General features: G+C 42.3%; 1 protein-coding gene across 7 annotated transcripts in view; it reads left to right on the top strand.

Annotated features, from left to right (window-relative positions):
- Positions 1-27,002, top strand: part of LOC115139056 (voltage-gated potassium channel subunit beta-2-like) — a 158,237-nt gene that overhangs the window by 83,092 nt on the left and 48,143 nt on the right. For 2 of the 7 annotated variants that reach the window (XM_065000732.1, XM_029676234.2), the window contains exon 1: positions 15,526-16,657. The exons of the other annotated variants lie outside the window; for them this stretch is intronic. In XM_065000732.1, the coding sequence (XP_064856804.1) occupies positions 16,440-16,657 (218 nt within the window). In that variant the 5' untranslated portion in view covers positions 15,526-16,439. Of the gene's footprint in view, positions 1-15,525; positions 16,658-27,002 lie in introns of those variants that run through there. 7 annotated transcript variants of the gene reach the window in all.

Here is a 27,002-nt window from a genome sequence, read left to right as displayed (position 1 = left end):
TGTATTACCGACCTCACGGCAAAAGACCTAGCTAGTGGTTTGTTTAAATGTAGAAAAACCAGACTAAAATACAAATGCTAGCTAGCGCGGACTCATTGTGGTGATAATGTTGAACTGCATATGAATTACACCAGGATGATACATAACATGAAGAAAACTAATTGCAACATTATTTCAAGCAAAATGTATTTTGAAATGAAGTCAAATTACCTTAACACATTATTTTCTGCACACCCTCATGATAGTGATATCCGCTAATACTGTCTCTCTCCTGTGCATGTCATCCTTAAGGCCTACCTTCATTACAAGGGTATGTACTGGATAACGCTGGAGAATAGAAGCAGGTACGGGGAGTCAGACATTTATTCGGGAACAGACAAGGAAACAAGACAGGAACAGCGTCGGAACACGGACATGAGACAATTAATCCCGAAGCGGGGAACAGAGTTTGGGAACAGACAGATATAGGATAGGTAATGACACAAGTAATTGATTCCACATGAGTCTAATGATTGCTGATGCACGTGACAGTGGGAAAGGAAGGTGTGCGTACTGATGGTGGCTTGAGTACATAATGCTGGGGATCCTGGAACCCTCGAGTGCCAGGGGGAGGAAGAGCGGGAGCAGGCGTGACAGGGTAGGGCTTGCACTAATCCATTTCATGATAGCATGCACAGTAGCTGTAGAAGTCAAATCTGGTATCCTTCAACATGGTTAGCCTCATTAATTGTCTAATGAAAAACCCACATACTGTCAGCCTTTTATTTTCTTATTAGCAAATTATTCCCGCACACATACATTTTCAGATGTGTGAGTGCTTTTCCTATTTCTAATAGTATCATTTCAAATGGAGAAAACATCTCAACCAAATGTGAACATTGTGTGAAGATTTACTAGTCCTGTTTCAGTATAGAAATGACAAGCCACATGTATAAGTGCATTTGACACCAGGCCAATACTAATCCCATCATATGTCTGTATTGGGCATGCCATAAATAATCTCACATCAACTGTAACCAAAATGGTAGAGCACAGATAGTAGAGGCAAGTGAAAAATACCCTAAAGAGTGACCACAGTGAAGGGTCACTTTTACATGGGCTGCAAATTAGCCATGTAATGCATGAGATCCATCCCTGTAAATGTGATATTTCAGTTTTTATTTGTAATACATTTGAAAAAATGTCTAAAAAACAGTTTTTGCTTTGTGAATATGGGGTATTATGTGTAGATTGATGAGGGAAAAAACAATTGAATCAATTTTAGAAAAAGGCAGTAACGTAGAAAAATGTGGAAATGCTGAATGTCTGAATGCTTTCCAAATGCACTGTATATTGATCTCTGGCTCCCTCTTTAGTAATTTGTGTGTCTATTTTTAATCACAGTGCGTAAAGCATCAGACAAGCTCAGTAGCCTACATATAGTTGATTTTATTCAAACATAGGGTGTGTCTATCTATGGAAAAATACACATTTGAAATTTCTGACCAATCGATTGATCTAAGATTTTTTTTTTGTCAGGGACAGCCCTAAAATCAATATTATTTACACTATATATATTAAAGTATGTGGATTTGGCTATTTCAGCCACACCCGTTGCTGACAGGAGTATAAAATGGAGCACACAGCCATTCAATCTCCATAGATAAAAATATTGGCAGTAGAATTACCTTACTGAAGAGCTCAGTGACTTTCAACGTGGCACCGTCATAGGATGTCACCTTTCCAACAAATTTCTGCCCTACTAGATCTGCCCTTTTCAACTGTAAATGCAGTTATTGTAAAGTGGAAACTTCTAGGAGCAACAACGGCTCAGCCACAAAGCGATAGGCCACACAAGCTCACAGAACGGGACCGCCAAGTGTTAAAGCGTGTAAAATCGTCTGTACACGGTTGCAACACTCACTACCGACTTCCAAACTGCCTCTGGAAGTAGTGTCAGTACAATAACTGTTTGTCAGGAGCTTCATGAAATGCAGACGCACACAAGCCTAAGATCACCATGTGCAATGCCAAGCGTCGGCTGGAGTGGTGTAAAGCTCGCCTCTACTGGACTCTGGAGCAATGGAAATGAGTTCTCTGGAGTGATGAATCACGCTTCACCATCTGGCAATCCGAAGGACGTATGCCAGGAGAACACTACCTGCCCCAATGCATAGTGCCAACTATAAAGTTTGGTGGAGAAGGAATAATGGTCTGTGGCTGTTTTTCATGGTTCGAGCTAGGCCTCTTTGTTCAAGTGAAGGGAAATCTTAACGTGTGGTTCCAACTTCGTGGCAACAAGTTTGAGAAGACCCATTCCTGTTTCAGCATAATAATACCCCAGTGCACAAAGCGTGGTCCATACAGAAATGGTTTGTAGATCGGTGTGGAAGAACTTGACCGGCCTGCACAGAGCCCTGACTTCAACCCCATCTAACTCCTTTGGGATGAATTGGAATGCTGACTGCGAGCCAAGCCTTATTGCCCAACATCAGTGCTCGACCTCACTAATGCTCTTGTGGCTGAATGGAAGCAAATCCACGCAGCGATGTTCCAAAATGTAGTGGAAAGCCTTCCCAGAAGAGTGGAGGTTGTTATAGCAGCCAAGGGAGGACCAGCTCCATATCAATGCCATTGATTTTAGAATGAGCTGTTCGACGATCAGGTGTCCACATACCTTTGGTCATGTAGTGTTTATCCCATTGGAGATATACACTTCAGTCTCTCCAGGACTTGGGACTTTCTTTGCGACCTTCATCCACAGACAGGGTTTAGCAACTTTCACAGTTATCTGTATCTGAGGTTAATAAACATAAAACAATTTGACCAGGACTTGCTACATTATTCCCAAGTGATACAACATTTGTTATTTTGTTGCAATTCTGTATTTGTATTGTCATAGTTCTCTCGTTGGGACTGGGTATCTGTTCAATGGCTAGCTAGCTTAGCTACCAGCTAGGTAGCTAATATTATTGTTTTTAGCAGATCAAGCTATCATTTGTGTCATTAAAAAAACAAGTATTGAATGGCTGTTTTTTTTTATTTAATTTAATTTTTTACCCCATTTTTCTCCCCAATTTCGTGGTATCCAATTGTTAGTAGCTACTATCTTGTCTCATCGCTACAACTCCCGTACGGGCTCGGGAGAGACGAAGGTCGAAAGTCATGCATCCTCCGATACACAACCCAACCAGCCGCACTGCTTCTTAACACAGCGTGCATCCAACCCAGAAGCCAGCCGCACCAATTTGTCGGAGGAAACACCGTGCACCTGGCAACCTTGGTTAGCGCACACTGCGCCCGGCCCGCCACAGGAGTCGCTGGTGCGCGATGAGTCAAGGATATCCCTACCGGCCAAACATAATAAGTTGAATGGACTACAGGTGTTTAACATGATTTTTGAATGACTACCTCATCTCTGTACCCCACACATGCAATTATCTGTAAGGTCCCTCAGTTGAGCAGTGAATTTAAAACAGATGCAACCACAAAGACTAGGGAGTTTTTCCAGGGCCTCGCAAAGACGATCACCAATTGGTAGATGGGTAAAGAAATTATAAAATAGACATTGCATATCACTTTGAGCATGGTGAAGTTATTAAATACACTTTGGTGTATCAATACACCCAGTCAATACAAATATACATGTATCCTTCAACTCAGTTGCCGGAGAGGAAGGAAAACACTCAGGGATTTCATCATGAGGCCAATGGTGACTTTAAAACAGTTAGAGTTTAATGGCTGTTATAGGAGAACTGAGGATGGATCAACATCATTGTAGTTACTCCACAATACTAACCCAAATCACAGAGGGAAAAGACTGAAGCCTGTGCAGATTGATTGAGAACCATACTTAGGCAGCCAGTTTTCCCACTATGATTTGTGGGTAGTTGTTTTCTGTGTCTGTGTTTTCCATACAGAACTGTTTCGGTTTTCATTTATTTCTCTTGTTCTTTTGTATTCTGTGTTCAGTTTAATAAATATATTATGGACACTTGCCACGCTGCGCATTGGTCCGATATTTCATACTCCTCGTCAGAGGAAGAAGAAAATCGTTACAAAGGAACAAGATCTGCGTCCATATTATGTATGCCAAACAGGTGCTGATTACAATTACATTTGATATAAAATTATATTATTTTTATTAGTGTTGCACCATTGTTCTTATGTTATTTAACCATATACAATTTCAGTAGCACATGTCTTAGAGTGATTGACTGTGCCATCCCCATGGCCTCAGACAGGTGTCTTGTACACCATGATACACAGTGCATCGGAAAGTATTCAGACCCCTTGACTTTTTCCACATTTTGTTACGTTATAGCCTTATTCCAAAATGGATTTTTTCCCTCAATCCACACATAATACCCCACAATGACAAAGCAAAAACTGTTTATTAAAAAAAAAAAATGCAAATGTATAAATAGGAAAAAAAACGGAAATATTACATTTACATAAGTATTCAGACCCTTTACTCAGAACTTTGTTGAAGCACCTTTGGCAGCGATTACAGCCTCAAGTCTTCTTGGGTATGACACTACAAGCTTCGCACACCTGTATTTGGGGAGTTTCTCCCATTCTTCTCTGCAGATCCTCTCAAGGTATGTCAGGTTGGATGGGGAGCGTCGCTGCACAGCTATTTTCTGGACTCTCCAGAGATGTTCGATCGAGTTCAAGTCCAGGCTGTGGCTGGGCCACTCAAGGACATTCAGAGACTTGTCTCGAAGACCCTCCTGCGTTGTCCTGGCTGTGTGCTTAGAGTTGTTGTCCTGTTGGAAGGTGAACCTTCACCCAAGTATGAGGTCCTGAGCTCTCTGGAGCAGGTTTTCACAAAGGATCTCTGTACTTTGCTCCGTTCATCTTTCTCTCGATTCTGACTCATCCTCCAGTCCCTGCCACTGAAAAACATCCCCAAAGCATGATGCTGCCACTCACATGCTTCACCGTAAGGATGGTGCCAGGTTTCCTCCAGACATGATGCTTGGCATTCAGGCCAAAGAGTTAAATATTGGTTTCATCAGACCAGAGAATCTTGTTTCTCATGGTCAGAGTCCTTCAGGTGCCTTTTGGCAAACTCCATGCGGGCTGTCATGTGCCTTTTACTGAGGCGTGGCTTCCGTCTGGCCACTCTACCATAAAAGGCAGGATTGGTGGCATGCTGCAGAGATGGTTGTTCTTCTGGAAGGTTCTCCCGTCTCCAGAGGAACTCTGGAGTTCTGTCAGTGACCATCAGGTTCTTGGTCACCTACCTGACCAAGGCCCTTCTCCCCCGATTGCTCGCTTTGGCCGGGCAGCCAGCTCTATGGAGAGTCTTTGTTGTTCCAAACTTCTTCCATTTAAGAATTGTGGAGGCCTCTGGGTTCTTGGGGACCTTCAATGCTGCAGAAATGTTTGGGTACCCTTCCCCAAATCTGTGTATCGACACAATCCTGTCTCGGAGCTCTATGGACAATTCCTTCGACCTCATGGCTTGGTTTTTGCTCTGACATGATCTGTCAACTGTGGGACTTTATATAGACATGTGTGTCCCTTTCCAAATCCTGTCCAATCAATTGCATTTACCATATGTGGACTCCACTCAAGTTGTAGAAACATCTCAAAGATGATCAATGTCAACAGGATGCACCTGAGTTCAATTTCGAGTCTCATAGCAAAGGGTTTGAATACCTATGTAAATATGTTTGTTTTTTTGTAATACGTTTGCAAAAATTTCTAAAAACCTGTTTTCACTTCATCATTATGGTGCATTGTGTGTAGATTGATGAGGAAAAACATTTATTTAATCAATTTTAGAATAAGGCTGTAACTTTAAAAAAAAATAGGAAACTGGATGGTTCTGAATACTTTCTGAATGCACTGAATGTGTATTACAGTTGAAATCAGAAGTTTACCTACACTTAGGTTGGAGTCATTAAAACTCGTTTTTAAACCACTCCACAAATGTCTTGTTAACAAATTATAGTTTTGGCAAGTTGGTTAGGACATTTACATTGTTGGAAAAATTACTTGTGTCATGCACAATTGTTTACAGACAGATTATTTCACTTTTCCAGACCGATTATTTCACAATTCCAGTGGGTCAGATGTTTAGATACACTAAATTGACTGTGCCTTTAAACAGCTTGGAAAATTCCATAAAATGATGTCATGGCTTTAGAAGCTTCTGATAGGCTAATTTACATAATTTGAGTCAATTGGAGGTGTACCTGTGGATGTATTTCAAGGCCTACCTTCAAACTCAGTGCCTCTTTGCTTGACATCATGGAAACATCAAAAGAAATCAGCAAAGACCTCAGAAAACAAAATGTGGTTTTGCAAATGAATTGCTGCAAAGCTAGACTCTTTGGTCAGTCATTTAAGTTGACCCCAAGTTGATCTGGCTGGCTTCACTTTATGCTCGTCTGATTTACAGTGGTGGACATGAACCTTAATCTGCCCCTATTCCCCCGGCCCAATATTCCTCCCCTTGTAATATCTGTCTAAAACAGGCGCATGCCATCAATCCATCTCAGTCAGTCATTGCAATCCACTCGAATGCTGCTCATTAAACTGTCAGCCAGTGGAATTTAAAGCTCTACTAGACAACTGGCCAACATTGACATGGCCACAACGTCTCTCTACTATGCTCCACACTTCCATAACACTGGACAGCCACACTTCTCACTGTCGCAATGAGCTAAGAATTTTGGGGGAAGAGAAAGAATGGTCTGGTGGGAGGGAGTTCTATCTTTAGTTGTATATTTACAAAGCTCAGAGCTCCAGCTATTTTAAGACTATAATACCCCAACTTGATTGCAGGCTTCAAAGGCATCCTTTCTATCTGTGTCTGAGAATCTGTGCAGTAGTCAGTAGTCACCACACAGTCACAGTGGGCTCCAGTGACTGCCTGGCAGGGAGAGAGAGAGAGAGAGAGACACTACTTGACCAAAAGTATGTAAACACCTGCTCGTCGAACATCTCATTCCAAAACCATGGGAATTAATATGGAGTTGGTCCCCCTTTTGCTGCTATAATGGCATCCACTCTTCATGGAAGGCTTTCCACTAGATGTTGGAACATTGCTGCTGGGACTTGCTTCCATTCAGCCACAAGAGCATTATAGAGGTCAAATCAAATTGTATTGGTCACATACACATGGTTAGCAGATGTTAATGCAAGTGTAGCGAAATGCTTGTACTTCTAGTTACGACAGTACAGTAATAGCTAACAAGTAATCTAACAATTCCCCAACAACTACCTTATACACACAAATCTAAAGGGATGGAGTAAGAATATATACATATAAATATATGGATGAGCGATGGCCAAGCGGCATAGGCAAGGTGCAATAGATGGTATAAGGTACAGTATATCCATATGAGATTAGTGATGTAAGATATGTTAACATTATTAAAGTGGCATTGTTTAAAGTGACTAGTGAACCATTTAGCAGCCTCTGAAAAGTGATTTCTGTTTAGCAGTCGGATGGCCTTGAGATAGTTGCTGCTTTTCAGTCTCTCGGTCCCAGCTTTGATGCATCTGTACTAGAGGTCCACCGATTATGATTTTTCAACGCCGATACCGAGTACTGTAGGACCAAAAAAAGCCGATACCGATTAATCAGACTATTTTTATATATACATTTGTAATAATGACAATTACAACAATACTGAATGAACAATGAACACTTATTTTAACTTAATATAATACATCAATAAAATAAATTTAGTCTCAAATAAATAATGAAACATGTTCAATTTGGTTTAAATAATGCAAAAACAAAGTGTTGGAGAAGAAAGTAAAAGTGCAATATGTGCCACGTAGAAAAAGCTACCGTTTAAGTTCCTTGCTCAGAACATGAGAACATATGAAAGTTGGTGGTTCCTTTTAACATGAGCCTTCAATATTCCAAGGTAAGAAGTTTTAGGTTGAAGTTATTATAGGACTATTTCTCTCTATACCATTTGTATTTCATATATATTTGACTATTGGATGTTCTAATAGGTGCTTTAGTATTGCCAGCCTAATCTCGGGAGTTGATAGGCTTGAAGTCATAAACAGCGCTGTGCTTAAAGCATTGCGAAGAGCTGCTGGCAAATGCAGGAAAGTGCTGTTTGAATGAATGTTTACCAGCCTGCTGCTGCCTACCACCGCTCAGTCAGACTGCGCTATGAAATCATAGACTTAATTATAATATAATAACACACAGAAATACAAGCCTTACGTCATTAATATGGTCAAATCAGGAAACTATCATTTTGAAAACAAAACGTTTATTCTTTCAGTGAAATACGGAACGGTTCCGTATTTTATCTAACGGGTGGCATCCATAAGTCTAAATATTCCAGTTACATTGCACAACCTTCAATGTTATGTCATAATTATGTAAAATTCTGGCAAATTAGTTCGCAATGAGCCAGGCAGCCCAAACTGTTGCATATACCCTGACTCTGCATGCAATGAACGCAAGAGAAGTGACACAATTTAGTTAGTTAGTTAGTATTGCCTACTAACATACATTTATTTGAACTAAATATGCAGTTTTAAAAAATCTACTTCTGTGTATTGATTTTAAGAAAGGCATTGATGTTTATGGTTAGGTGCATTCGTGCAACGATTGTGCTTTTTCGCAAATGCGGTTTTGTTAAATTTGGCGAAGTTGGCTGTCTTTGTTAGGAAGAAATGGAAGCTAGCACCTTACCTTGGCTCCTTGCTGCACTCGCATAACAGGTAGTCAGCCTGCCACGCAGTCTCGTCATGGAGTGCAATGTAATCGGCCATGATCGGTGTCCAAAAATGCAGATTACCGATTGTTATGAAAACTTGAATAGGCCCTAATTAATCGGCCATTCCGATTTAATCGGTCGACCTCTAACCTGTACTGACCTCGCCTTCTGGATGGTAGCGGGGTGATCAGGCAGTGGCTTGGGTGGTTTTTGTCTTTGATGATGTTTTTGGCCTTCCTGTGACATCGGGTGCTGTAGGTGTCTTGGAGGGCAGGTAGTTTGCCCCGGTGATACGATGTGCAGAATGCACCACCCTCTGGAGAGCCTTGTGGTTGAGGGCGGTGCTGTTGCCGTACCAGGCGGTGATACAGCCCGACAGGATGCTCTCAATTGTGCATCTGTAAAAGTTTGTCAGGGTTTTAGGTGACAAGCCAAATTTCGTCAGCCTCCTGAGGTTGAAAAGGCGCTGTTGTGCCTTCATCACCACACTGTCTGTGTGGGTTGACCATTTCAGTCTGTGATGTGTACGCCGAGGAACTTAAAACTTTCCACCTTCTCCAGTACTGTCCCTTGAATGTGGATAGGGGGGTGCTCCCTCTGCTGTTTCGGGCACTTATGTGGGGCGATTAGGGCTGGCTCGCAGTCGACGTTCCAATTCATCCCAAATGTGTTAGATGGGGTTGAGGTCCGGGCTCTGTGCGGGCCAGTCAAGTTCTTCCACTCTGTCTTCGACAAACCATTTCTGTATGTACCTTGCTTGGATTTCCCTTCACAGGAACTAAGGAGCCTAACCCGAACCATGAAATACAGCCCCAGACCATTATTCCTCCTCCACCAAACTATACAGTTGGCACTATGCATTCGGGCAGGTAGTGTTCTCTCGGCATCCGACAAATCCAGATACAGCCGTCGGGCTGCCAGATGGTGAAGCGTGATTGATCACTCCAGAGAACGTTTTTCGATTGCTTCAGAGTCCAATGGTGCTAAGCTTAACACCACTCCAGCCAACGCTTGGCATTGTACATGGTGATCTTAGGCTTGTGTGCGACTGCTCGGCCATGGAAACCTATTTCATGAAGCTCCAGACAAACAGTTCTTGTGCTGACGTTGCTTCCAGAGGCAGTTTGGAACTCGGTAGTGAGTGTTGCAACCAAAGACAGACGTTTTTCTACTCGATACACGCTTCAGCACTCGGTGGTCCTGTTCTGTGAACTTGTGTGGCTTAGCACTTCACGGCTGAGCCATTGTTGCTCCTAGACTTTTCTATTTCACAATAACAGCACTTACAGTTGTCCAGGAAAGCTCTAGCAGGGAAGAAAATTGAACTGACTTGTTGGAATGGTGGCATCCGATGACTGCCACGATGAAAGTCATTGAGGCCATTCTAATGCCAATGTTTGTCAATGAAGATTGCATGTCTGTGATCTCGATTTTATACACCTGTCAGCAACAGGTGTTGCTGAAATAGCCAAATCTACTATTACTTTTGTATATATAGTGTACTTTGTGGACACAAGCCTGGTTGGCCCCCTGTAGTAATGGCTGTCGTTGTTGGCACTAGCTAGCTACAGAGTGACTGAGGTGCATGAAGACCCCAGAGGACAAATTAGGTGCCACAAAGACTAAACCTCCATATGAATGTTTAATGATAATGTCCCTTTCAGTATATTGTTGTCCAAGTATTTTTGAGGTGCCTATTAGGCTATTTTGTTTCTGCTGTGTTTATAGGAAGCACATGCCTGAGAGTTAGATAGTTGAAGCTGACATATAGCATAGATTTTGCAGTAGAATTGATCATGGAACCTCCATGGGCCACTAACTAGCTAGGCCTATTTCCATCCCTCCAAGGAATGGTGCAGCCTTCAGTAAGTAACCCCAAGTGGTCTCTGTCGTTGTCTTACCCGGCAGCTAAGTCTGGAGGATTGGGATGAAGGGTCAGTGTTATCAGAAGTGACTCCCCAGAGGCGTCATTATGATATTGTTGCATCATCGATTGGCTAAGCTCCCTGCTGCCCAGGACTTAGAAGGACAGAACAGAGAAAGAGAAAGAGACTCCAGGATGTATCATGCTAATGTGTATTTTTTGCTTTGAAATGTGCTTTTTTCTCCTAGTTTCGCTCTTCAACTCTATGCCTCTAAGAACATGTGGTGTGTAGCCTAGCCGTGATCAGTGAAATCCATGTGCATTGTTGGCCTATTCGCTGCCTCTCAAGCTCCCCTCTCAAGCTCCCCCCTCTCCCTTTCCTCCCCCTCACAGTGAGTGAAATGTAGGCCCTATCAGCACACTGCACTCTCTCAGAATGATTCGGTGTCCAGGAGGGATTGTAGCATTTTAGTAGATTTGGGATAGTCATTGGTTGGTCTCTTAATGAAAAAGAGAAGGCAGAGGGCACAACGTAAGGGAAGACGTGGGGAGTGGGAGGGAAGAGATAATAGATGTCTTTCTCTAGGTAGTGGCTTTGAATTGCTGACTGACATAGAAAATCAAATGCCATCAAGACCTTCTCTTCAACTCTACCAACAAAAGACATCAGTAGTTGGTTCTTTATTTAAGGTAAGGACCGTTCTCTCCCACCAGAACAGTGTGCCTTAACCTAAGATTAAAACATCTAGGGAAGAAATGTATCCCTTAGCAAGCCCATCAAAATACTTGAACACTGGCCTACAAGGCCTGTTTTCCTAAGAAATTAATATATTATTGTTAAATCTATTCAGGCCTGCAGTGCCAGTACTCTGTAATAGAGTATGATATAACCATTCTAAATCATTATTGTGTAATACAGCAGCACCTAAAAGGCTTAATTTAAGGATCAAAGTGGATTAAAGTGTGTGCCTCCTCGTGCGTATCTGTCAAATCAAAGTGTATTTGTCACGTGCGCTGAATACAACAGGTGTAGTAGACCTTACAGTGAAATGCTTACTTACAGGCTCTAACCAATAGTGCAAAAAAAGGTATTAGGTGAACAATAGGTAAGTAAAGAAATAAAACAACAGTAAAAAGACAGGCAATATAGAGTAGCAATGCTATAAAAGTAGCGAGGCTACATACAGACACCGGTTAGTCAGGCTGATTGAGGTAGTATGTACATGTAGATATGGTTAAAGTGACTATGCATATATGATGAACAGAGAGTAGCAGCAGCGTAAAAGAGGGGTTGGTGGGTGGTGGGACACAATGCAGATAGCTTGGTTAGCCAATGTGCGGGAGAACTGGTTGGTCGGCCCAATTGAGGTAGTATGTACATGAATGTATAGTTAATAAATCTTTTTAGGGATAGGGGCAGTATTTTCACGTCTGGATGAAAAGCATGCCCAAAGTAAACGGCCTGTTACTCAGTCCCAGAAGCTAGGATATACATATAATTAGTAGATCTGGATAGAAAACACGCTGACGTTTCTAAAACTGTTAGAATAATGTCTGTGAGTATAACATAACTGATTTGGCAGGCGAAACCCCGAGCACAATCCATCCAGGGAAAGAGTTTTTTGAGGTCATTGTGTTTTCCAATGGATTTCTATGGGATTCCTGATTAATTAGGGCCCCGATTGCAGTTCCTATGGCTTCCAATAGATGTCAACAGTCTTTAGAAATTTGTCTATGTTTTTCTTTTGAGAAATTAAGAAGTAGTTCTATTCATTTCATGTGTCACTCTGAAGGTCCCTACTATTTTGGTGCGCGTGAACAGGAACGCGCTTCACGTTGTTTTTATCCAATATTAGAAACAGTTTATTCCATCTTAAATTTGATCGATTATTTACATTTTAGGATACCTGAGGTTGGATTGGGAACGTTGTTTGAAATGTTTGTACCAAGTTTACAGGTAACTTATTAGATACTTTGTAGTCATGTTGGGCGAGTTGGAACCGGTGTATTTCTGAATCAAACGCGCCAAATTAATGGATATTTTTGTGATATAAAGAAGAAATTTATCGAACAAAACGACCATTCATTGTGTCAATGAGACATTTGGGATTGCAAAAAGAAGATCTTCAAAGGTAATTCATTTATTATATGGCTATTTCTGACTTTTGTGCCGCACCTGCCTGGTTGGAAAATGATTTTAATGCGTTTGTATGCGGGGTGCTGTCCTCAGATAATCACATGGTCTGCTTTCGCCGTAAAGCCTTTTTGAAATCTGACATAGCGGCTGGATTAACAAAAATGTAAGCTTTATTTTGATGTATTACACTTGTATTTTCGTGAATGTTAAATATTGATATACCTGTAGTTTGAATTTGGCGCTGTAATTTCACTGGATGTTGTCAAATCGATCCCGCTAAAGAGATTGGCACGTGAAGGGATCCATAAGAGGTTTTAAAGTGACTATGCATATATGATAAACAGAGAGTAGCAGCAGTGTAAAAAGAGGGATTGGGGGGGACACACAATGCAAATAGTCCAGGTAGCCATTTGATTACCTGTTCAGGAGTCTTGTGGCTTAGGGGTAAAAACTGTTGAGAAGCCTTTTTGTCCTAGACTTGGCACTCCGGTACTGCTTGCCATGCGGTAGTAGAGAGAACAGTCTATGACTGGGGTGGCTGGGGACTGTTCAGGTTATTTTATGTTTCAAGTCCCATATGGTTGATTTATTTCACAATTTACAATAATACGAGGCCCAGGAGTAGAGAGAAGAGGCATCATCATTAGGTCTACGTGTTGGAGCAGAAGATGTGGTGTTTGCCCAATTCTGACCTCTGCTGTGGGTGTTCCATCCAGAATGTGGAGACAATTTGGACTATTGAAATGCTCACCCTGTGTGTGGGCATGCATCTTTATTCCAACAGACTTTTGTTTTTCCATTTAGCCCTCTATAGACAGGCGTGTTTACTGTGTTACTCTGACTAAGTGTGACTCCATTAGCGGAGAGTCACCCTAGCTCATCATGCTGAATGTCGCTTTGGTTCCCGTCACCACCCTCTCTGTGCTGCGGTACTCCCCCGCTTTCTCCTTCCTTTTCTCCTCATCTGCATGTCTGCTATAGTCTAGTCTATTGGAGCAAGAAGCACATTCAATATGAACACTATAGGCCAGATGGGACCAAAGTGGCTTCAGTTAGACTTGATTGGTGCTTTGTGTATGATATGATACAGTAGGCCTACAGTGTTGTGCAGTGACTTGTGTAGTTCTTTTGTCTGGCAGCTTTACATCTGAGTGTAAACTCAGTACTACAACCTAACAATATTGGTCCCCAACATCTTTGGGAAGAAACAAGCCTTATTTGGTGTAATGATTACAGCAGATCGCTCACATCTCAGCAACAATAGCCATGCCCAGGTCAGAGGCTCAGTGGATACTGGTCGGTGGAGCCCCAGGGGACTGGCGTGGTGAGTGGGCTGGTGTGGATTAGATGTTGACACTATCTGGGAAGCCTGAGCCCCTGTTCCCTCCCTGTACACTGTCCCCAGCTTCTCCCAAGGGGTTTGGGGTGAGGAGTGTGGGGGCGGCTGTTCTCATGCTCTGTTGCTCCACCAGGACAGGAGAGGGCTCCCCAGCACCCTGCCTTCCAGTCAGGGACCCTGACCAGAGCCTCTAGAACAACACTATGACACCGTCACTCTGAACGACCCAACGGCCTCCCCCACAGCCATTGCTGGGAATCACAATAAATGTTTTGTAGAAGGAGCATTGCATTGGCCCATCTACCCTACACAGTCACTTTCAACGAGAGGAGATGGGACAGCATCTCTCCCTGGGCCTGTCCCCCCAAAGGCGGGTGTGAAATCAAATTAAATACGTTTTTACTCTATATAAGTCCTAGAGCAAAAGGTTAAGGCTGTAAAAATAGGTGGTGTGTCAGTTGGCTGCAGCTTGTCTGCTGGATTCCTTTTATTGGAGTTTGCTTCTCCACTCTGCCTTACTATTTGTCTGTTCCTCACCACATCTCTTTTAATTAGCTCCTCCAGCAGAAGCAACTAGCTGCATGGGCCTGGTTAGATAAGGTTCAGTATTAGATTACTTGTAACGCAAGCCTCTACTGTCTCCTCACTCCTTCAACCAATAGTGTGTTGTCTCTTATTACCACAGTGTTTACTGTGACCTTACACCATTATTATATTAAGCCAAGCTCATCCACTCACTAAGTCCCCCCGAACACGGACATTGTCTTACATATCAATTGCTTGTCGCCATGCAGGAAGTAATTGGATACGGGCTATGTTCTTATTTATGTAACAAAATTATTCAAATGAATAAATATGCCAGGAATAATTTATTTTCAGTTAAAGGGATACTTTGGGAGCAACTTCCTTCAAAACTTTCACAGAGACAAAAATAAATGGTATCCACGAGTTCATTTGACTCTGGGGAAGTAGATAAAGAGCCCCATTGCCAAAATCCAGAGGAATCCCCACAGATAGAAGAACAATGAGACAGATGTTTTAGGGGATGTATTCACATTTGATGTGAAGCCGACGATGAACTACTGAACCACATTGGACCTGATTGAACCACACTGGACCACTCGGAACCTGACAGGACCAAGCTGTACCATACTGGACCTGACCGGACCACACACTGACTGAGCCATGCTGAACCTGACTTAGCCATGCTGGAGCAGGGAGGTAGATGAGAAGTGGATCAAAAATACACCAGCCAGCCTCTCCTATGACAGCAGCTGTGGACACTCTCTCTTGCCCCTTCCCTTCATCTCTCCCTCCCTCTATCTGTCGCTTGCTCTCTCACGCTCGCTCTTTCTCTCTCTCGTGCTAGTGTAACCCTCTCAATACTCCTCTCCATAGCATCTCTCCATATCCCTCCCACCCTCTCTCTTTCTTCTCCTCCTCTTCTCTTGTCTGCATTCACTCTGCCTCGTTATACCATGCGCTAGGTATACACATGTAAGTATAATCCGGGAGACAGTGGAGGGATGGGAGTCAGTGAACAAGAGACTGCTCTCTGATTGAAAAACAGAGCTGCTGAGTAGTCACACAACCAGGACAGCTGCTGCTGCTGTGGACATTGTAAGGGATCAGAATTTTACCTCCTGGAGTAGTTCATCATCTCTTTGTGCTCATGTGTCTCCATTCTCTGTGTTATCTGTAGAACTGAGCTCCAGATTAAAAGGAAATTGCAGAATGATTGCATCTGCCCGTCAGTCTGTGATGAGCCTCTGATTACTACAGAAAGCTTGAGTGAGACAGTCGGATGAATCGAGGACAAGCCAGTCGAGACTGCAAAGGGAGATTCATTAAACTGCTCTTCTCGTCGTAAGACGCTATACCTTTTTTTGGAGGGTGCGTCTTCGTCTGTTTTTGTGTCTCTGCCGGGACCGAGACGGTGTTCCTGTGCCAGCAGTCTGAAGTGGCCGGTTGTTGGTTTCTGTAGCAGACAAAGCAGAGACACCCACACAGGCTGAGGCTGTGTTGAAGCAGGAAACCCTCGGAAGACGATAATTCTCCTCTCCTCTTGTCTCTGCAGACATAGCTGACTACCCTGACCTGACTACCCTGACACTGACCTGACTACCCTGACACTGACCTGACTACCCTGACACTGACCTGACTACCCTGACACTGACCTGACTACCCTGACACTGACCTGACTACCCTGACCTGACTACACTGACCTGACTACACTGATACTGACCTGACTACCCTGACACTGACCTGACTACCCTGACACTGACCTGACTACCCTGACACTGACCTGACCAAGAGACTATCCAGACTGAAAGCAGCCGTGTCTTAGACTGACCCACCACAATCTTTAACCGGAGCACCTGAAGCCGTCCCTGCTGGCTCCCAGTCCCAGCCAGGATGCAGGTGTCGTTAGTGTGTACGGACCACAACCGTGGAGGGGTGAGCCGCAGTACAGAGGAACGGCTCAACCACCGCCAGAATGCCAACAGCCCCAACACAGGCACCCGCAACAAGTTCAGGGCTGTGGCCATGGTGGCCCGTAGTCTGGGACAGCTCACGGTCCAGAGCCAGCCCACGTCCAGCGACCAGAGCATACGGACCGGCATGAAGTATAGGTAGGACAGACCCTAGTCACTGTAGACCTGAGACAGAGAATGAGGTGTAAGGACATTAAGATAAACTTAATTATTGGTGTCCCAACTAGACTCTCGGGTGAAGGTGCAGTCTGGAAGATCGTAACCTGGATATCAGATGGCGATTTATAGAAAATGGGGCCATGGCATGTAAAGAATGTTTGTTTCCTGGTATCAGATTGCATACAGGAAGGAGCATGGTTTCATGGTGAGCTGAATATAGTTACACTGTATGTTAATTTTCCCCCATGACTGCTCCTTGTTATCTTTTACATATTAGTGATTACATATCACCCTCTACATGTTGTATAGGATTGATGTGAATCACTCAGACGTATGAGTTGATGGACGTGAATAACACAGCTTTAATCCTAAACCATTCAGATTGTTTTGTTGTGTATTTGGCAGTGGGCTGTAGATTATGAAATCTGGCTTTGCAATACAATTCTTCTTTAAACAGCTCCGTACATCCAAATGGGCTGCTTTCGAAAGCTTTATTATTTTGAGATTGATGGAAGTTGTTCTCTTAAATGATTAGAATCTAATTCCCCCCGGGCGATGTATATTAGTAATCCTTCCATGCTCAGTAAAGACCCCAATATAGTGCAGGAGGGTCCCATCAGCAGAAACTCTCTGTTCTAATGGTTTGAATAAGAGGGAACAACATTTTCAACCTTGTCAACTAACAACTACTCACCATTAGTTCTATGTTAGGCAATATTGGAGACTCATAGGAAGCTGAGCTGTGTTTCTATTATAACAGAATAATTTTTAAAAATGGCGTAGGGTATGTTGAGCCATTTTTTACATTCAGCATGACTATGTCAAGGGAAATATAGTATTCTTTCTAACAATATTTCAGGATGTTGTGTATCCCTGGAAATAATTCAAATTCATAGTAACATAATAGTTGAAAACAGCACAACTTAACCCCGATATGGGGTAAGTTGAGCCGTCTCGGGGTAAGTTGGTGTGGTTTTCCTGTGACAGTGGGTGATGGTGTCCTGTGTAGAGGTCAACCGGCATGGCCGATTAATTAGGGCCGATTTCAAGTTTTCATAACAATCGGTAATCTTCATTTTTGAACGCCGAATATGGCCGATTACATTGCAATCCACGAGGAGACTGCATGGCAGGCTGACCACTTGTTACACAAGTGCAGCATCAAAAGGACCTTATGGCTGCAAGGAGCCAAGGTAAGGTGCTAGCTAGCATTAAACTTATCTTATAAAAAACAATCAATCTTAACATGATCACTAGTTAACTACACATGGTTGATGATATTACTAGGTTAACTAGCTTGTCCTGCATTGCATATAATCAATGCGGTGCCTGTTAATTTATCATCGAATCAGCCTACTTCAACTTCGCCAAACGGGTGATGATTTATCAAAAGTGCATTAGCGAAAAAAGCACAATTGTTGCACAAATGTACTTAACCATTTACATCAATGCCTTTCTTAAAATCAATACACAAGTATATATTTTTTAAACTGCATATTTAGTTAAAATAAATTAATGTCAGCAGGCAATATTAACTAGGGAAATTGTGTCACTTCTCTTGCGTTCTGTGCAACAGAGTCAGAGTATATGCAGCAGTTTGGGCCGCCTGGCTCTTTGCGAACTGTGTGAAGACCATTTCTTCCTAACAAAGACCGTAATTAATTTGCTAGAATTTTACATAATTATGACATAACATTGAAGGTTGTGCAATGTAACAGCAATATTTAGACTTAGGGTTGCCACCCGTTCGATAAAATACGTAACGATTCTGTATTTCACTGAAAGAATAAACGTTTTGTTTTCGAAATGATAGTTTCCGGATTTGACCATATTAATGACCTAAGGCTCGTATTTCTGTGTGTTTATTATATTATAATTAAGTCTATGATTTGATATTTGATAGAGCAGTCTGACTGAGCGGTGGTAGGCAGCAGCAGGCTGGTAAACATTCATTCAAACAGCCATTTCCTGCGTTTGCCAGCAGCTCTTAGCAATGCTTTAAGCACAGTGCTGTTTATGACTTCAAGCCTATCAACTCCCAAGATTAGGCTGGCAATACTAAAGCACCTATTAGAACATCCAATAGTCAAAGGTATATGAAATACAAATGGTATAGAGAGAAATAGTCCTATAATTCCTATAATAACTACAACCTAAAACTTTTTTACATGGCACATATTGCACTTTTACTTCTCCAAGACACTGTTTTTTTGCATTATTTAAACCAAATTGTACATGTTTCATTATTTATTTGAGACTAAATTGATTTTATTTATGTATTATATTAAGTTAAAATAAAAGTGCTCATTGTTCATTCATTATTGTTGTAATTGTCATCATTACAAATATATTTATAAAAATCTTCCGATTATTCGGTATCGGCTTTTTTTGGGTCCTCCAATAATCAGTATCGGCGTTGAAAAATCATAATCGGTGGACCTCTAGTTCTGTGACAGTGGGTGATGGTGTCCTGTGACAGCTAGTGATGGTGTCCTGTGACAGTGAGTGATGGTGGCAGTGAGTGATGGTGTCCAGTGACGGTGGGTGATGGTGTCCAGTGACAGCTGGTGATGGTGTCCAGTGACAGCTGGTGATGGTGTCCAGTGACAGCGGGTGATGGTGTCCAGTGACGGTGAGTGATGGTGTCCAGTGACAGTGGGTGATGGTGTCCAGTGACAGTGGCTGATGGTGTCCAGTGACAGTGGCTGATGGTGTCCAGTGACAGTGGCTGATGGTTTCCAGTGACAGTGGGTGATGGTTTCCAGTGACAGTGGGTGATGGTGTCCAGTGACAGTGGGTGATGGTGTCCAGTGACAGTGGGTGATGGTGTCCAGTGACAGTGGGTGATGGTGTCCAGTGACAGTGGGTGATGGTGTCCAGTGACAGTGGGTGATGGTATCCAGTGACAGTGGGTGATGGTATCCAGTGACAGTGGGTGATGGTATCCTGTGACAGTGGGTGATGGTATCCTGTGACAGTGGGTGATGGTATCCTGTGACAGTGGGTGATGTTGTCCTGTGACAGTGGGTGATGGTTAAAAGTTTAATTCATGAAATGGGGGTGTGGTATATTGTATATCTTAAATGTATGCCTACATTCAGATATAGATCTCTGTTCAACATCTTGACCAGTGCCAGTTTTCCCGATAACAATGAAACTTAGGCTTAAGAGTGTTTTAACGATGCATCTTTCCTACAATGACAGAAGATGCAACATGCGTTTCCCAAAACACTACGCAGAGAGAACGGTCGCTAAGTGTGTCGAGAGGATCGAAAGAAGAGGAGCGCTGCTCTCGGACCAGCCTTCTCCATTCAAGTTTTACCTTAACGTTATAATTATTTCACAATACTGACGACGGATTAGCTCCTCGAGATATATTACCACCTATGGCTGCAAATATTGAGGCAAGCTTATTCTAATGCTTACCCAATAAAAATTCACAAAGTCACAGTTGGCACATCATTGCGCTTGTTAGGCTATGCATCATTAAATGCATTGAGACAAACTACACACAGAAGCCTACAAGTAGCAAAATAGAACTCAACTGATTGAACATGAAATGTATTTCAATATGATTGAAATAGTGTTTTCATTTGAAACATATTTTTATATGTCACTTGTTTGCATGATTTGCAAGGACATTAGCAACTTGTATTTGTAGTGAACGTTGTTATGAAGTTTCAGCGGTCCTAGATAGACGGATAAACCAAGTGATTCTCTTTTTAGCAGGGAGGGCAAAAAAACATCTAACGCACTTAGCTGTTTTACACTTGGTCTGAGGCAGGTGTTAGATTACGAGCGTTTAAATGTTTTATTTAACCTTGATTTAACTAGGCAATTCAGTTAAGAACAAATTCATATTTAAACCTGGACGGCGCTGGGCCGATTATGGAGTTCCCAATCACAGCGGGTTGTGATACAGCCTGGATTCAAACCAGGGTGTCTGTAGTGACGCCTCTAGCACTGAGATGCAGTGTCTTAGACCGCTGCGCCACTCGGGAGCCCAATGTTAATAATGATAGTTTTGGGAAATGGCTTGGAGATTTAATGATGCTCCTACAAACGTTCTAAAGTATAACTTAGTTAGCCTTAAGATGCTTTTGGTACACCAGGTCCCAGATTACTGGGCCAAGGATGTTTTTTCGATGTGCCAATTTGTTTTCAAGTTCTCTGCATTTCAGGCTACTAAGCCCATGAAACTGGTCGGCAAGATTCTTGATATGTTTATCAACCTGTCATCAGATCAGACCTTGTGTGCCTCTGCTACTCTGTCATAGTCTCTCTTTCATACAGGTACATGTTACTTTAACCCGAACGTTTCCTAAAAGTTCAAAGATGGTTTCATTTCAATTTTGGTAATGTTCTAAAAACGTTCTCCAGATGGGTTGATATTGGGATTGCTCTCAAATAGTTCAGAGAACATTAACCTCTCTAGGCTAGGGGGCGGTATTTTCACATCTGGATGAAAAGTGTGCCCAAAGTAAACAACCTGCTACTCAGGCCCAGAAGCTAGGATATGCATATTATACGTTTCTAAAACTGTTTGAATGATGTCTGTGAATATAACAGAACTTATTTGGCAGGTGAAACCCGAGGACAAACCAACCAGGATTTTTTTTTGAGGTCACTCTCTTTTCTATGGGGATCTAGATTTCTAAGGCACTTGCTTGCAGTTCCTATTGGTTGATGTTTTTCCTTTGAGAAATGAAGAAGTAGGGCTGTTCAGAACGAGGGTCGAGTCTAGTGTACTGTTTTGGTTGGGGCGCTCCACTTTGTTTTTATCCGCTATTGAACGCAGTTTATCCCGCCTTAAATTTTATTGATTATTATTATGTAAAAAAATACCTAAAGTTGTTTTAGGAAAGTTGTTTGAAATGTTTGGACAAAGATTACAGGTAATTTATTAGATATTTTGTAGTCATGTTGCACGAGTTGGAACCAGTGTTTTTCTGGATCAAACGCACCAAATAAATGGACATTTTGGAGATATAACGACGGAATTAATCTAACAAAAGGACCATTTGTGATGTTTATGGGACATATTAGAGTGCCAACAAAAGAAGATCTTCAAAGGTAAGGCATGAATTATATAATTATTTCTGAGTTTTGTGTCGCGCCTGGCGGGATTAAATATGATTGTCTGTGTTTGTTTGATGGGGTGCTGTCCTCAGAAAATAGCATGGGTTGCTTTCGCCATAAAGTATTTTTGAAATCTGACACGGTGGCTGGATTAACAAGAAGAAAAGCTTTAATTTGGCATATTGCACTTGTGATTGTATGAAAGTGAAATATTTTGAATAATTTAATTTGAATTTGTCGCTCTGCCATTTCACCGGATGTTGTCAAATCGATCCCGTTAACGGGATTTGACCCCTAAGAAGTTTTAAGATCAGGTGAGGCCAATTAGTGGGCGTGGCCAACAAACTTAAAGGCCCAGTGCAGTCAAACACAGTCAAACACGTGATTTTTCTGTGCTTTACACAGGTAACTGCCAAAATAATGGAAATACTTGAGTATTTCAGGGATACAAAGTATATTGAAAGCAGATGCCTCCACACAGGTGTGGTTCCTGAGTTAATTAAGCAATTAACATGCCAACATGTTTAGGGTCATGTATAACAATTGCCCCCATAGGATGACAATGTCCCCATCCATAGGGCACGAGTGGTAACTGAATGGTTTGATAAGCATGAAAACGATATAAGTCATATGCCATGGCTGTTTCAGTCACCAGATCTCAACCCAATTGAACACTTATGGGAGATTCTGCAGCAGCGCCTGAGACAGCATTTTCCACCACCATCAACAAAACACTAAATTATGGAATTTCTCATGGAAGAATGGTATTGCATCCCTCCAATAGAGTTCAAGTCGAACATCTCATTCCAAAATCAAGGGCATTAATATAGAGTTTGCCCCCCCTTGGACCTGGCTTGCAGTCGGCGTTCCAATTCATCACAAAGGTGTTTGATCAGGTTGAGGTTAGGGATCTGTGCAAGTCAGTCAAGTTCTTCCGCACCAATTTCAACAAACCATTTCTGTATGGACCTCGGTTTGTGCACGGGAGCATTGTCATGCTGAAACAGGACAGGGCATTCCCCAAACTGTTGCCACAAAGTTGGAAGCACAGAATCGTCCATAATGTCATTGTATGCTGTAGTGTTAAGATTTCCCTTCACTGGAACTAAGGGGCCTAGCCCGAACCATGAAGAACAGCCCCAGAGCATTATTCCTCCTCCACCAAACCTTACAGTTATATAATTTATATTAAATAAATTAATACATTATATAATTGAATTACGATACAAGCATCATGAAACCTATAACACAATATATTTATTTGACTTGAAAATGTGTTTTTTCATCCTTACTTGCTTACCACTTTTTCCATGTAGTTTCTTCCTTCACAGATTCTAGGAAGACCTCTTGCTTTTCCTGAGTATTACATATTATTACATATTTAGGAAGAGGTAGGGTGTGAGGAGTCAAAATGTCACTTTGGTTCTGATGTTATACTTTGTTGAGCCAAAGGGTTAGTTGAGCCACCCCTTGTTTCTAGGAAACCATACACAAAGAGTGGCTCATCTAACCCTTTGGCACAACTTACCCCACTCTCCCCTATCCCCAAAATGTACTTATTTGGTACAAAATGTCTACTGTGTTCTTTAAAAAGAAAGGTAAATGCAGTTAACATTTTAGAGGTGGTATTTACATGCATAAACACGTGGTTTGTGTAGGGTGAATAATGAAGTGGTTTGTGTGGGGTGAATAATTAAAATCATTAGAGCTTCTTCATGCATGCTGATAGGTTAGGGGGGATGGTTGTCAAATGGAATGTCTTTTAAACCCACAGTCTAGGCAAAAAGCTGTGGGCGCACAAAAGGCTGTCCTGTAGCTTTGTCCTTAGTGGAATTGATTTGGAATGAATCTGCATTGTCAGTGAACGAGCATCCCGTTCGTATTGCTGCAGTACTCAGATAAACTGTGTATGTTTCCAGATACGAGAGGAAACATGAGCCGACTTTATTCAACTCAGTGTTTTAAGAAATTCTATTTGACCATGCCTCAACCTCTGCTGTCGCTGATTCTTAATGTCCACCATGTCAGTTGTAGATCTTCTAAGATCAACCCATTGCGTTCCATTGCAAATAAGATTACATGGAGGACAGCCATTTGAAAGGGACAGATATTGACAGGACCATGCTAGATGTTGAAACTCTGAATGCGCAGAAGCGGCCCTCTTATCTGCCACGCTAGCGGCTGCCTAGTCATGTCGACAAACACAATGATGATAAGAATTAATAGACGGGTTCAGCTCAGGGCAATGAGGGCTTTTTCTGTCTCTTCATTTAAATTTGTGTAAACTTCTGTTGAGCATTTCTTGGTGGGACTGAACCTATGTGTTTTTGATTTGTGTGTGAGCTACGGTGCACGCATGTGTGTGTGTGTGGCGTAGTGTTAGCCCTGTGCCTGGAAGGATGCAGGCTGGGCTACTCTGTGCTCTTGTCAGTGTGCATCTCCCTGACATTCCCCTTTAAGTAAACTCTTTCCAGCCCTGCAGAGCAGAGAATTGGGCCACTATACTCTCAACTTTCACATTTCAGCACTGGACCGAATGTGAGAGCCCTCACACAGTTTCAGCGTAGAACAGCAGGTGTATTGCGACACAATCCAGCTCACTTCAATTCAGTTTTATTTGTATTTGCCTCTGCAATTTTACAATGGGATAAAACCGTGCCCTACTCCTCAAACTCCTCATAGAAACCCAAGCTTTCCAAGCATAATAAATTATGTTTCTGCTCATTAAGCACAGAGGCCATGGAGTCAGTCTGTAGTCCTCTCTAGTGAGTATTTTTCTTGCCTAATGGTGATTATGGTTAGACTCTAATGTGTCCTGTGGGTGGACCAATGGCAGACAGGTGTGCTGTGGACACCCAAGCCAGGTGTAGCTAACCCAGAGAAGTGGAGGGACAACGGCTATATGGGAAAGAGGGATACCTAGTCAACTGAAATGTGTCTTCTGCATTTAAACCAACTCCTCTGAATCGGAGAGATGTGGGGGCTGCCTTAATCGACATACACGTCATCGGAGCCCGGAGAACAGTGGGTTAACTGCATTGCTCAGGGGGAAAATGACAGATTTTTACATTGTCAGCTCGAGGATTTGATCTAGCAAGTTTTCAGTTACTGGCCTCCTTCAGCTACAGTACATGAAGGATAAAGGGAAGAACATGGAGAAAATGATGCTCAGTATAACTGGAGAGTGATGTTTGACTTGGTCTCACATGCCTTTAAACCTGTGAGCCATGGCCATGGTACACTGGCCATAGGGCATTGTTATCCCACCTGAACATGATAGTACTTTCCATTGTCAGCCAAGGATGGATGACCATGGTGGTTGCTTCATATTCAATTCAGCTTTGCATGCATGGGTCCGTTCCAATTCCCGCTTTGAAGCCGTGATCTGAATGGAAGATGACAGATCCATCCCTGGGGGCAGCAGGCTGGTCACATGACTGACCTCCCTCCCCACCGGGCCAAGCAAAGCATCCAAGTGTTCATCTCAAGGTATGGAAAGAGAAAGAAATGTCCAGTAGCTAGCTACCAGAGTTCACCAGAGTCAGAGCTGCTCCGTTATATGCCTGCACCACAACTCACTACTGGCAGCCCAGCCCGTGCCTCATCCTCCTCCTCCCAGGAATGATTAAATGTCTTTAGTCAGAACTGAATTAATGATGCACACAAAACTGCTTATGATTATTTAAAGCAGCCCTTCTTGGCTTCTCAGGGAAACTGCAGAATATCCAACGGGCTGGCAGGGCAGGTGGGGAGTTAATCCTATAAGATATAGAGCCAAAGAAAAAGCCTTTAGTGAACTAACACTCTCACTTGACTCTTTTCCCCAACACTAGCTCTGACTTTGCTGATAGCTACTTTGAGGAAAAATGTACTTACAATGACTGTGGTATGTGGTTCTCCCAACTAGCTATGAAGATGAATGCACTAACTGTAGGTCGATCTAGATAAGTGTGAATGCTAAATGACTAATATGTAAATCAAATCAAATGTATTTATAAAGCCCTTTTTACATCAGCAGGTGTCACAAAGTGCTTATACAGAAACCCAACCTAAAACCCCAAACAGCAAGTAATGCAGATGTAGAAGACTAGGAAAAAGTCCCTAGAAAAGCCAGAACCTAGGAAGAAACCTAGAGAGGAACCAGGCTCTGAGGAATTGAGTGCATTTTCATCTTCCATGTCGGGTAACACACTGTGTCTAACCACCTCTGCTCTAAACCTTTCTTCAAATTCAACAAACGGTTCTTTCGGTTTTTTAACACATTTGGTTATCTCTCCCCAATTGTTGGTTGTATTGGTCAGACCCCTAAGGAAAACATACATGGCTCTCCATCCATCAACCACATCTTGCTCTTCACCACCCACAGCTCTATAAACCTTTTCTTCAAGTACACCTTGTTCACAGATGTTCAAAACAAAGGCTAATAACTGTACCCATCATAAGGATGTAGAATGTAGAGTTTCTTATAACGCTATAGCTCTTCAAATGGTCCCATGTTTTCATATCCACTTCTCACAGATGTTTCAACATTTTTGACCATTCATCCAACTGTTTTGGAGATGCTGATTTGTGTGTGATTACTGTCACGTGAGATTTGAATTTACTACCCTTTACAGCCTGTGTTCTGGTTGGCCTAAGACATCATTCGTCACTGCTGTCAGTATCTGTTGACTCAAAGCCCAGCAGTGCTGACCAGATGCTTGAAACCCGATCATCCTTGCGCAACTCAGTGTGAGGGTAGATTGGGGGAACAAATGGTCCACAGGTGGGGGTCAAGTCTGTTTTTACGACCCTTGCCTGTATTGTTGAATTTATTCTTTCAAGGTTTTGATCTGTTCACCGAGAGCCCTTAAACGTTCTTTATCTCTCTTCAATGTCCTGTCACAATTCTACAGAAATAATTTCTCATCCCGTTTTCTTACTTCGGCTAAAACAGTTAAAGACCATCCTGTCTTTGTCAAGGAATTAGACATCCTCTGTATTTTTCCCCAAGCTTTTTATACATCAGACAGATTCCATATTCCATCTTTGTCAACAATGACAGAATATTTCTTCATTATCTCTTGCCTACACTTCTCTACTTTGAAATGGTTCTTCATATCACTAAACAGTGAATTTAAAATATCTCTTCCGTCCTTTTCCAGAGTGGTTTTCTCACTTAACAATGGCATTATATTAACTTTTAAAGTTGTATAATATATATCTCTATGTTTATATATTCATTTAACCCCAAAATATATCCTCT

Source organism: Oncorhynchus nerka, linkage group LG2 (assembly GCF_034236695.1).
Source record: "Oncorhynchus nerka isolate Pitt River linkage group LG2, Oner_Uvic_2.0, whole genome shotgun sequence".
In the NCBI taxonomy this organism is placed as follows: domain Eukaryota; kingdom Metazoa; phylum Chordata; class Actinopteri; order Salmoniformes; family Salmonidae; genus Oncorhynchus; species Oncorhynchus nerka.
This window is presented reverse-complemented; position numbering and strand designations above follow the sequence as displayed.